The 12,516-nt window shown below is 48.1% G+C and overlaps 1 protein-coding gene across 4 annotated transcripts; it reads right to left on the bottom strand.

Annotated features, from left to right (window-relative positions):
• Positions 1 to 277: 277 nt before the first annotated feature.
• Positions 278 to 7,277, bottom strand: ATP5MC2 (ATP synthase membrane subunit c locus 2). Of its 4 annotated transcripts, XM_081247892.1 has the most exons (6): positions 7,242 to 7,260; positions 4,693 to 4,868; positions 4,511 to 4,580; positions 2,703 to 2,780; positions 2,014 to 2,210; positions 278 to 550 (listed from the first exon to the last, which is right to left on the bottom strand). In XM_081247892.1, the coding sequence occupies exons 3-6, from the start codon at positions 4,547 to 4,549 to the stop codon at positions 436 to 438; spliced, it is 429 nt and encodes a 142-aa protein (XP_081104018.1). In that variant the 5' UTR covers positions 4,550 to 4,580; positions 4,693 to 4,868; positions 7,242 to 7,260; the 3' UTR covers positions 278 to 435. The 4 variants fall into 4 exon arrangements, with proteins under 4 accessions (XP_081104018.1, XP_081104019.1, XP_081104016.1 ...); XM_081247893.1 differs by lacking the exon at positions 4,693 to 4,868 and having other exon boundaries at positions 7,242 to 7,277; XM_081247890.1 differs by lacking the exons at positions 4,693 to 4,868; positions 7,242 to 7,260 and adding an exon at positions 6,736 to 6,832.
• Positions 7,278 to 12,516: the final 5,239 nt, after the last annotated feature.

Genomic DNA, 12,516 nt, shown 5'->3' with positions numbered 1-12,516 from the left:
CAGCCAGGAAAGTGGCAGTGGAAACGGAGAGCCCATTAGTCAAAATTTTACACCAGCACTGTAAGTTGCTACTGACCCAGTTCTCCAAGGTAACATGCCATCCCAGGTGAAAATTATTAAAAAGGAGCACTAGTTTAAATAAAGCTTTCCCAACATAAGAGGATGAAGAATAAGTGAGCCCAGACCCATGCTGAGCTTAGAACCATCACCAACCTCCAGGCCTTATACTTTCACCAAGGCATTCAGCCAATTATGGAAAAAAATAGACACAGGAGACTCAAGAAACATCTTTTTAATACAGTATCTATTTGTCTTCCTTCTGTCAAACCCCGAGCCAACCCCTTTCCCCAGGCTGCCTGAGGAGGTACAGGAAAAGGAACATACAGGGCAGACAAGACACAGGAGAAAGAACTATGGGAGGTGGAAACGGCTCCTTCACATGGCGAAGAGGATGAGAAAGGCCACCATCAGGCAAAAGAGTCCCATGGCTTCCGAGAGGGCAAAGCCCAGAATGGCGTAGGAGAATAGCTGTTGCTTCAGAGAAGGGTTCCTGGGAGAAGGGGAGGAGAAAAGACTGAATTTCTAGTCCGCACAAAGAAGGACAAACATTAAAGGTGGACTCAGGGAGAACCCATCTCGAGCTAACATCTTATGTAATGAGGTGACAACATCATGCCCCAATTCTTGCTCTGATACACCAAGGGCTCCTACAGAGATGAAACGGGGGGTGGACAACCCAAAAGTCTGTAACATAGCCCGGGTACAAACATTACTGCCTCTACTGGATCACCCACATCTTCCTCATAACTTAAGACTCCTGGGTCTGGACACAGCTATCCAGGGCTCAACCAGAATGGTAGAGGTATCTGGAGTGGCAGGGCCTATCAGACCAGTGTTTCCAAACGGTAAGCAGCAGAACCCCAAAATACGAAATGCATAAATCTGAAGTGTAGTTGTAAAAAAAGTGGGGGATTTGAAAGTCTTGTTGGATTGGTTTCCCCTTCATTCTCTAAGACAGTCTCTGGGGTATAGCCTCAGAACCCTAGGGCTTTATGTAACACAATTAGAAAAACATTGTTCTTGTGGACATGGAGCCAGAGGGACAAATAACTTGCCTCATTTCAAAATAGTCAAAAGATTCGGGGCTATAAATGGTCTGTGAGGTTTAGATGATATGATTAAAAAATGGCATAAAGGACTCCCAACTTTGAAAGTCAGTATATAATTTCTATTTCCCTTACTCTGTCACCTCTGGAAGCCTTGGTGGATAAGCTAAAGCAACACCAGCTTTGAACAGAATTGTGGACACAGAAGTTTCTTATTTCATACAAATCCTAAAAAATAACCTGATTTCCCCAAGGACGTTAAGAGAACTTGCAGATCTCCAGAGGATTAATTTAGTTCTAACAGTGAGTTGCCCAGAGTTGGTGGGGACCAAATAGTCCCAAGTGTCAGGGAGCCATGGGGCTGGATGCAGAGGCAGTTTTCCCAGGAGTGATGGGGGAATTCCCAGGGATGGGGACAAATGGCAGTGAAGCCACTATGCTGACTGAAGCTCTAGACTGGGGGGAGGGTGGGGGAACGGGATGGGGATGATACTTTTTCTGTAAAGGGCCAGACAGCAAATATTTTAGGCTTTGTGGGTCACATATGGTCTCTGTTACCTTTTTTATTTTCATGACCCTTTAAAAATGTAAAACCCTTCTTAGCTCAGCTATACAAAACCAGACTGTGGCCCAGATATTGACATCCTGCCTTAGTTTGCTGACTCCTACTCTAAACCAAAGCTGTCCAATAGAACTTTCCAAAATGGTGGCCACTAGTCACATGTGGCTACTGAGCTACATTAAAAGTTACAAAATTTAAGTCTGTGTACTTTTAGTTAATTAAAATTTACATTCAAAGAGCAAAAGGTGGCTAGTGGCTACTGTATAGGATAGTGCAGCTCTAGAACCCCGTCTCTGCCCAGACCTTTGGAAACATATCAGAGAGCCAACGGTGGGCCCATCTTACCTGGCATAACCAATGATGAGGCTCCCAAACACAGTCCCAATTCCAGCCCCAGAGCCAGCCACCCCTACTGTGGCAGCCCCAGCGCCAATGAACTTGGCGGCTGTGTCAATGTCCCTTGAAATGGCACTGGTTTGGAAACTGCGGCTAGGAATAAGTGAGGTGGTCAGGGCACGTGGGGCTGCCAAGCTGCTGTGGCTCTGTGAAGAAGTAGGTAGAAAGTTTTTAGGAAACCCTTTTTGCGCTCTGGAAACTTTTGTACCATTTAAGCCCTTTATGCTATCAAATCCCACTGCTTCTCCCCCATATACAGGAAATCTTTTAACTCCCTGGAAAACTCCCTAAAATGCTGCCAAGCAGAACTTTTAAAAGCAAAAGGTGGATGTCAAATACCTTCAAGATTCAGGTATGGTCTAGAAATGTAAGACTGAAGCCCTAGCCTGTTCTTGATGCCTTGAGGAGATCATCTTCCTGGGACTAACTGCTCCAAACTCAAGTCAGTACACTAAGTCAAGTAGTGGCAGTTATCAGCAGCACACATGGACATTCGCTGCCAGTGGCAGAAGCTGAAACATTAGGGTACCATATATGGAGTCCTCAGCACTCCCCCTACTGGTTCTGTCAGGTAACCCTCCCCACCCAACCCCCACCCCTCCCCCTCCCCCACAGGCCCAATTCCACTTATAACAAACCTCATCTGTCAGTGTCTCTGGTCGCTTCAGCACCACTGCAGACAGTGATCGGTTCAATAGTGGAGAGGTTCTCCTGATCTAGTGGGAATAACGCAAGGCCAAGAAAGTCAAGGAAGGCTGTGGAGAGGAGTTTTAGAACAACCCCCAATTGTTACTCAGATGCCCCATTCATTTGCTAGAACTTAACTCAGAATCTCAAAAGAGAGGGCCTCCCTGGTGGCGCAGTGGTTGAGAGTCCGCCTGCCGATGCAGGGGATACGGGTTCGTGCCCCGGTCTGGGAGGATCCCATATGCCGCGGAGCGGCTGGGCCCGTGAGCCATGGCCGCTGGGCCTGCGCATCCGGAGCCTGTGCTCCGCAACGGGAGAGGCCACAACAGTGAGAGGCCCGCGTACCACAAAAAAAAAAAAAAAAAAAAAAAAAAAAAAAAAAAAAAGAATCTCAAAAGAGAATCTGGAATTATTCTTTTACTTTTAAGCAAATTCTAGATTCAAGAACGGCACCATTTCTCTTGCTTCCTAGGCTTCTCCACTGATTTAAGGGAAGAAAGTCTACTTCCTTTTGGAAGTAATTACCTACCCTTGCTATTCCCTTTTACAGGCCTTGAGAACGGGAAGAAATTTAAGCCTCAGAAGCATTTACTTCGCTCAGCAAGAAATCTATACATACACTGGTAATGGCCAGCCCATTAGAAGGAAGCCAATGACTGGAACATCTTTCCCTGAACACACCCTTCTGGAAAAAAAGCGCAAAAATCCATGCTGAAAATTTACCCCATCCTGGTAGCCTTTTCTGACAAACTCCAAGCCAGTGTCTTCAAAGCAGACAACATGGTGGTTAACAGCCAGGACTCCAGTCAAATATAACTAGATTCAAATCTTATCTCTATATCAGTTGTGTGATCTTAGGACAAGTCACTTAAATCTTTCTAAGTCTGTTTTCTCATCTATCAAATGGGAATAACATATCTCAGGCTTGATTTGAGGAGTAAATAAGATTATGTAGGGCTTCCCTGGTGGCGCAGTGGTTGAGAGTCTGCCTGACAATGCAGGGGACATGGGTTCGTGCCCTGATCCGGGAAGATCCCACGTGCCGCGGAGCGGCTGGGCCCGTGAGCCATGGCCGCTGAGCCTGCGCGTCTGGGGCCTGTGCTCCGCAACGGGAGAGGCCACAGCAGTGAGAGGCCCGCGTATCGAGGGAAAAAAAAAAAGAAAGAAAGAAAAAAGATTATGTATACAAACTGGTAAACTCGGTGCCAGGCACAGTAAGTGCTCAATAAATAATACCTACTAACAGCATCGCTCCTTTTCACTTACGAGTGAATGAACCAATTGCCTCCATTATCTAATAATTTGTAATTTCTTCCATGCTGTTGCTTCTGAGTCAAATATTTTCCCAATGTGTATTTTAGCTTCCCACCCAAATTTAAGCTTCCAGAAGGAACTCCTAGCTATGGCTCTCTGACACTCAGGACAAGATCCTGTACACAATGCATACTCAGTCCAACTTAGGCAATTTAACTCATGTTTACCATTTCTGGTGGGGTTCCAGTTTACAAGAACACAGAGTTTCAGTCTAACAATAACCTGATCTTAGCCTAGGTTCTCATTTATACTCTTCTTCTAATATAGTTGGATGAGAAGAATTAACTGGCCTTCATGGGACACGAGGTGGGGAATGCCTGGGAAGCATTCATTCTCTCCTGTCAGGCTAGCACAGCAAAGGGCCCAGCTGTGAAGAACAAGGTCTGAGAAGGAAAAGACAAGATGCCTCTCCTTAAAAACTTTCCTGGAAAAGGCAGGTACTCACCAAGGAGGAGGTGGAGATGAACTTGGTGCAAGTGTACATTTTCAGGGGCTGAAGGGCTGTGGCAGGAGAGCTGCAATTACAGAAGGAGCATTGTCAATACTGTCCTTGCTTACCAAAGGACATCCTTATTAGCAGAAAAGGTGCTCTGGAAAATTTAAATGGCCCAGAGAGCAGTGACTGACCTCAAATCTCAGCAGAGATGGAATTAGAACCCTGAAGTCAGGATTTCTTCCACACAGCTTCTAAGATTTCCTTATAATCAAGTGACTTCTCCTGGTCTGAACAAGAAGCCCCTTGGTCCCAGCTTTAAGACCTGTTATCCCAGACTTCCCTGGTGGCACAGTGGTTAAGAATTCTCCTGCCGATGCAGGGGACACGGGTTCGAGCCCTGGTCCGGGAAGATCGCACATGCTGAAGAGCAACTAAGCCCATGCGCTAAGCAACTAAGCCCTACTGAGCTTATGCGCTAGAGCCTGCGAGCCACAACCACTGAGCCCGTGTGCCACAACTACTGAAGCCCGCGCACCTAGAGCCCGTGCTCCGCAACAGAGAAGCCACTGCAATGAGAGAAGCCCGCGCACCACAACAAAGTGTAGCACCCGCTCGCCACAACTAGACAAAACCTGCATGCCCCGCGAGGACCCAATGCAGCCAAAAATAAATTAATTAAAAGAAAGAGAGAGAGAAAAAAAGACCTGTTATCCCTTTCCATAGCCTCATGCTGGGGTTGTCAGATGAATTTCCCCAGCATCTTTTGCCTAAGTTTCCCTCAGTCTCTTACTCAAAAGAAACTCTTCTCAAGGCTTCATTGCTTGGGCCTAAAAATGTTGCCCTTTAAAGACTCTTGGGGGGAATTCCCTGACGGTCCAGTAGTCAGGACTCTGAGCTTCCACCGCAGGGGGCACGGGTTCAACCGCTAGTCAGGGAACTAAGATCCCGCATGCCATGAGCTGCGGCCCAAAAAAAGAAAACTTAAAAAATGCATACTCTTGGGTCCCACCTTAGACTTTCCAGGTCAAGATTTCTGGGAATAAGGCCCAAGTACCCTCTATTTCAATGAAGCTTCTCAAGTGATTCTTAGGTACATAGCATGTTCTTAAAACCAGTCTTGAAACGATGGTAGTGATACAGCCAGGACTTGAACTCTTCTCACTCTTAATGCTTTCTAATATGCTACAGGTTGAAACACTCAGTGATTACTTAGGCCTGTTAAATGACACTTCCTTGAATGAGCTGGACTAATACTTTCCCAGATTACACTTCTGAATGCAGAATCTGAGTTACTGTCTAGAACTCTGATTTCTGCCCATACCCTAAACTCCAACCCAACTGTGCTGCCAGACTATTCAGGTTTTCTTGGGTCAAAAATCCAAAATTTCTTTAAAGCTTTAAAAAAGGGAGGACTGGGCTTCCGTGGTGGCGCAGTGGTGGTGGCGCAGTGGTTGAGAGTCCGCCTGCCGATGCAGGGGACACAGGTTCGTGCCCCGGTCCGGGAAGATCCCACATGCCGCGGAGCGGCTGGGCCCGTGAGCCATGGCCGCTGAGCCTGCGCGTCCGGAGCCTGTGCTCCGCAACGGGAGAGGCCACAACAGTGAGAGGCCCGCGTACCGCAAAAGAAAAAAAAAAAAAAAAGGGGGGGGGGGACTGTTTTTTTTCCCAAGGCAACAAAACCTTAATATCATCATTTGTAAAATGCAGTTCTTAGGCGGATTAAATGAAATAATATATGGAAAGTGCCTGATGTGGCACTGACGGGAGCCTGCATGAAGTGGCGACCCCTCCGCTGGCCACCTAACCTTGGCCAAGTCTGCACTTGTTAACCAATATCACCTTGGGCAACAGCGCTACCCAGATTCATGGGTTTCTTCCTCAGTGTAGATGGGCCAAGGAGTTACAGGGCTACTACTTAACCGTCCCCTTTCCTAACCTTCTTTTCCTCTCGAGGGCCGAGTCCGGGGACTCTCGGTAAACCCTTGACAGGAAAGCCGGCCGGCTGGCCCCACCCCTTTTTTAGGCCTCCTGCCTCTAACGGAAAACCTCAGTGTCAGCCCACAACTTGTGCTTTTCCCAACTTCACCGCAGTGGAAGGAAAAGAACGGCGCTGAGAGACAATCAGTGGTTCCAAAGAAACCGGCCTCTTTTCTGCTATAGCTCTCCCAGGCCACAGTCTGAACGGAGGGGATGTTTTGGCTGTTCTGTTCATTTCTACCACTTTCAAAGTTTACTTTTTAAATCGAGAGGTGCTGACTAGAGGGGGTGGTGTCTTGAGACGGTCCACAATCTCCATTGTTCGGCACCTGAAGTCCTGGGGCCAAAAGTCTGGAGGTTTCAGAATAAGAAAGGCACGAATCAGGATGTGAAGAGAAAGCAGAGATAGGAGGGAAGAGTTTGGGGGTTGGGACAGCTCTGAAGGGGCAAGAGAATGAGAAAAGAGCGTTTGTAAAGGATGAGCCGGGACAGGTGAAATAAGCACCCCGGCATTTGACTTTCGCCAGCTCCAAGGCACGCTCCCCCAACCCACGAGACACCCAAGATGGCGCCAGGCCCGCGCGGTTGGAGGTCACAGGCACGCGGAAGGGGCAGCCCTAAAGCACGGGGATAAGAAGGGTAAGGGAGGGCGTGAGGACCCGGGTGGGAGCATGCAAGGTAAGGCTCTCAGAGCATTGGCGCGAGGTGGGGCGCCCCGCGCGCGTGCGCGGCGCAAGGCGGGAGCGAGGGCCCAAGGCCTTACCTGCTCCCAGGGCCGAGAAGACAAGAGAGAGGCGGGGAGAGGGCGGGAATAGCGAAAGGAAGGCTGTGCTCATGCGCGGCCCGGACCAACGAGTCGCTCTGCCAAGGATAGAGTGGTTGCAAAGTTGAGGGTCGGCCCAGGCGCCACAGCGCCGCCTGCCAGCTCTGTGGCGACATTCGGCCAGTCATTCCACCTGGCGTTTGAGAGGAGAAACTGCAGGCGGAGCCGACCGTGTGTAGAAATGAGGGCACTCCGCAGTGTAAGCCGATCCGTAACGTGGCCTGCGGTTTGCTCTGCACGGTATTTGGGATCTTGGATTTGCTTCCCTTTTTCAAGCATGCGCAGTCACATTAACAAAACAAAACAAAACACAAACAAATAAACAAAACTACCCAGAATTTCAGTGTTAAATAGCATGCAATCAAGATTGGGGTTTAGTGTCCAAAATACATCAGGAGGAAAATGAAGTCACGGGATTCCTGCCTTATGTTGCCGCGGATCCTGGCTTTATGGATGGGAAACCCGTTCAACGGGCGAATAGTCAGCAAAATGCCCCAGCTGCCTCTAGTGGCTTCGCCTTTATTTCCCTCTCCTTCTTTCTTATTCTAGTCATCAGCTAGGAGAAAACCAGCATCAGCGAACCAGAAGATACGGGCTAAAGATGATTAGGACTCAAGTGCCCTGACCCTAAGCCTTCTTTCCTGAGTCATGAGACAGTCAAGGAATAATGGGCATCAGTGACCTGAGGTGAGGTTGTGAGATCACGCCAAGCATGCCCGTGCCTCCGCCCTGGTTTTATTTACACGAGTTGAGATAAGCAGCCCCCCCCCACCAAGGAGGTGCTCTTATGGAGGCCCCTCGGCTTCTCCCTCGTGTCCTTTTGCTCGTCCTTTCCCCAATGGGAGGAAATAGGGGGCTTCCTGGCCCTCACCTCTTATTCTTGGCTGCTTTATCTCCCACATAGGGTCTGACCGGCCCCTTTGGAGAGAGGTCGGTACCCACGTACCCTCATGTCCAAACCTCGGCCGTCCAGACATCGTATTTGAACGCAGCACAAGAAAGACGGGGAAAGCTCACCAAACCCCCATAAAAAATAAAAAATAAAAAGAAGGCTGTGGCTGTAAATAAAGCCAAATCCGCCACCCTCTGAGGGGCCGTTTGTCCTCCCCTCCTTGGCCCCGTCCTTCCCGCCGCCCCCTCCCGGCTCCCGGGCCCCGCGGCGCCCCGGCCCCGAGCTCCTCCATTTAATCGGATTTGGGAGAAGGGGAGGATAAATCACGGCAGCAGCTTTACGGTCCCGGAGGAGAGGCGAGCTGCAGCCAGGCACACCCCGGCCGGCGATAAAAACCGCCGCTGAAAGCCCACGGAGCAATTTCCCGGGACCCCGAGCGACGCCATTACAGGAATGTAATTTTGCCCGGATGAGGCCCCGAGTTTAATTATCCTCGCGGAGGAATTTCAATGCGGCCAATCCATCTTGCAGGCGGGCGGCAGAGGGATTTATATGGGCCTGTTATTTCACACCGATCCTCCATCTGCATTTTTATGGCCCTGAACTCCTGAAAGGGAGGGGAAGGAGTGGGGAGAAATCGGAGAAGCGGGCGAGGAGAGACGGGTGGGAGACTTCCCGCCTTTCCTAAATCCACGATCCCAGGCCGATGAGGATTCTCACTGGTTCCTCTGAAATGCCCAGATCTCCCTCCAGTTCCAGTTGTTGACTTGGGGTGGGGTTGGGGGTAGGGGAGGAATGGAGCTGGGATCCTTGGGAATCAATCAACAGGTATTTATTTACCAAGTACCAAGCGGTGCCAGGCACAGGGTAAGATGCTCAGACGAGAACGGGAAGACAGACTAGCAAGAATATCTCCTCAAGTCCCCAGACACCCCCACCCCGCCCACACTGAATTCCTTTTAGCTCTCGGCTTCATATCCTCCGAGGCAAAAAGTCCACAGTTCTTAAGAGGCACCACCACCAACCGGTTGTTGCAGCTGTTTATTGCTACAATTTAGACCACGCTCAGATATCGCTAACAATCCAAAGGAGAATTGGAGAAGGGGCCCGTGGCACAGTCGGCAATGTTTATTTCTCCCTTACCTCCCTGCAGTGGTGGGCTCTGGATTCACATACCTGGTTTCCCAAATCGCTGTGTGACCTTGGGCAAACTGTTTAATCCCTCTATATCGACCTTCTTTTATGTAAGTTGGGAATAATTATAGTGCCTACTCTGCAGCAAATACTGGGATAATATACGTGAGGCTTTTAGCAAGGGGCTTGGAACTCAGTAAGAGTTCAATAAATGCTAGTAATAGTACTAATAATACTAGTTTTTTCGTTGGTAGTAGTAGTAGTGTTACAGTCGGGAACATTGCAGCTCAAGTCTGCTCTGCTCCCTAGAGACTTTATTGCAAGCTTCTTGCAATGATGGCTCCTGAAAGAGCTATCACTTACTGAACTTTTTTACCTACGTAAATCACACAAAAGAAGTTATTTGACAGGTTAGTGGGTGGAGATCTGTGGGGAGGGCTGAGAATCCTGGGGACTATTGCTACCAGGTTCGAAAATAGAAATTAAATCGGTAGGCATGAGACTACAAAAAGTGGTTGGAGGTATGTGTGGAGGGGTGAATTTGAAGACAACAAAATATGATCCAAGAGAGCATTAGCTAAAGGTCTAGGGATCTTCTTAACTAAGGGCTTGGGAAAGGGTCCTTCCTTCACTTCACTGAGGGAAAACTGGGGTCCAGGAAGGAAAGGGTGTGGAGCCAGAACTATCCTTTCCAATCAATCCCTTTCTTTTCCTACCAGACCATGTAACAAGGTTGGCCTGATTGGCCAGTTTTTCTAATGATTGTTAGTGGCAGATTCTGACTGGGTAGCAGCCTCCCTGCACGGTGATGAAGAAATGAGATTGATCTTTTCTTTCTTAGGATTGGTTAACAACCCTGGGCGGGGGGGTGAGCAGAGACTCATCTTAATTGACTGGATAGGCTAGGAGGGAGGTCCAGCACCTCTCATGTAGAAATTCTGAGAGTTCTTTTCCACAAAGGTCACCAAGAAAGAGTCTTGACTGGCTTATGCATGTTTGTCTTTGGACTGGAAACACAATAGCTTAGAGAAGAAAAATCAAGAGAATCATGCAGGCATGCTACAGTTCAATTTGAAACCCAAACAGAGAGGGATTCACAGAGAAACAGAAGAGTGATAAAAAGAGGGAGACTAGGACACAGAGAAACGAAAGAAAAAAATCGCCAGAGAGAAGAGGAAGGATTTGAATAATTTGTTTTTCATTCCTGATGGTTTAAGAGGAGGCTACTTTGTGACGCATTTTGCTAGATGCACATGTTGCCAGATGCACGGAAAGAACAGCTGTCTTGGCACGGAAAGAACAGCTGTTTTGGAGGCAGGAGACTAGGAATCTGGTCCCAGCCCTGCTACGAACTAGCTCAGTAACTATGCAAGTTACTTCATCTCTCAAAGTTTCAGTGTCCTCATTTGGAAAAATGAGGGGGAGAAGTAGGTGATCCCTAAGGTTCCATCCAATATTAACTTTCTAGCATTCTCTTTCTGACAAACAGTCCGTTTTGTACAAGTTGAAGCGGTAACTTTGCACTGCCAATAAGGACTATTCTTGGGTCCTGTGCTCCTCTATTTATCTGTACTTGTTAATTTCAAGCTTCTGGGGCTGGTGGGCACTGACTGAAGGATTTTTCTACTTTCTCTTGCTAAATCAGTTCCCCAGGACAGCATGACAGTGAGCCATCAGTAAGCCTCCCTACTCCTGGAGAAAGAAAACAGTAGATGGAGGAAGAAAAAGGGTCATTAGTATCCAGGATTGCAAGAGAGGGATCAGTGGGAGGGTTGGTGACAGAAGGATGGCCAAACAAGTTTTTGCTGGGAAGAACCTGGACAAAACAGAAAATAAAAGTCATTGTGATATGTTGTGAAGAGCTAAGGACAGCAAGTTCTAGATCTGAATCTAGATTTGGGACTGTTCTTTTTTTTTGGAAAACTTTATTTATTATTTTTGGCTGCGTTGGGTCACTTGCTGCGCACGTGCTTCTCTACTTGTGGTGAGCAGGGGCTACTCTTCGTTGTAGTGTGCGGGCTTCTCATTGCAGTGGCTTCTCTTGTTGAGGAGCATGGGCTCTAGGCGCACGGGCTTCAGTAGTTGTAGCTCGCCGGCTGTAGAGCGCAGGCCCAGTAGTTGTGGTGCGCGGGCTTAGTTGCTCCGTGGCATGTGGGATCTTCCCAGATCAGGGCTCGAACCCGTGTCCCCTACATTGGCAGGCAGATTCTTAACCATTGCGCTACCAGGGAAGTCCCTAGATTTGGGATTATTCTTAATTAATTATGTGACTGAAAAAAATCACTTCACCTCTCCGGACTTCAGTTTTCTCAACTGCAACTTGTAGGAAAACACTAGATGATTACTGAATTCTCTTTCAGCTTTAAATATAAATGACATAGGGCTTCCCTGGTGGCACAGTGGTTGATAATCTGCCTGCTAATGCAGGGGACATGGGTTTGAGCCCTGGTCTGGGAAGATCCCACATGCCGCGGAGCAACTAAGCCCGTGAGCCACAACTACTGAGCCTACGCGTCTGGAGCCTGTGCTCCGCAACAAGAGAAGCCACGATAGTGAGAGGCCTGCGCACTGCGATGAAGAGTGGCCCCCGCTTGCCACAACTAGAGAAAGCCCTCGCACAGAAACAAAGACCCAACACAGCCAAAAATAAATAAATAAATAAATAAATTTAAAAAATATATATATAGATATATATATAAATGACATATATCTATTCTTCCTGGTTTGCCCTTGTCTCCTGTGACTTCAAGTAATCAACCAATATTAACTGAGCATCTACTGTACTATGTGTGAGGTATTGTACTACATATTGTGAAAGGGAATAAAAAAGGAGAAAGGACAATCCCTTGTCCTTTTTTTTTTTTTTTTTTTTTTTGCAGTACGCAGGCCTCGGGCCTCTCACTGTTGTGGCCTCTCCCATTGCGGAGCACAGGCTCCGGACGCGCAGGCTCAGCGGCCATGGCTCACGGGCCCAGCCGCTCCGCGGCATGTGGGATCTTCCAGGACCGGGGCACGAACCTGTGTCTCCTGCATCGTCAGGTGGACTCTCAACCACTGCACCACCAGGGAAGCCCAATCCCTTGTCTTTATAAATTTATAATCAGTAGGAAAGACATATATATATATATATATATATATATATATATAACTATAATATGCAGCAAGATTTAATAGGTGATATAGGTTATA

The sequence above is a fragment of the Mesoplodon bidens genome (assembly GCF_964165515.1).
Source record: "Mesoplodon bidens genome assembly, chromosome: 11".
NCBI lineage: Eukaryota > Metazoa > Chordata > Mammalia > Artiodactyla > Ziphiidae > Mesoplodon > Mesoplodon bidens.
The sequence above is the reverse complement of the archived record's forward strand: the minus strand, read 5'-3'. Positions and strand labels throughout refer to the sequence as shown.

What these genes read in the sequence shown, in the direction of transcription:
- ATP5MC2 (XM_081247890.1), bottom strand. Translation starts at nt 6,797, where the DNA reads ATGGAGATTGTGGACCGTCTCAAGACACCACCCCCTCTAGTCAGCACC. An exon ending in TCATCTCCACCTCCTCCTTG is followed by an intron (nt 2,781 to 4,510) that starts GTGAGTACCTGC and finishes TATTCCCACTAG; the next exon opens with ATCAGGAGAACCTCTCCACT. An exon ending in CTCATCATTGGTTATGCCAG is followed by an intron (nt 551 to 2,013) that starts GTAAGATGGGCC and finishes CCCTTCTCCCAG; the next exon opens with GAACCCTTCTCTGAAGCAAC.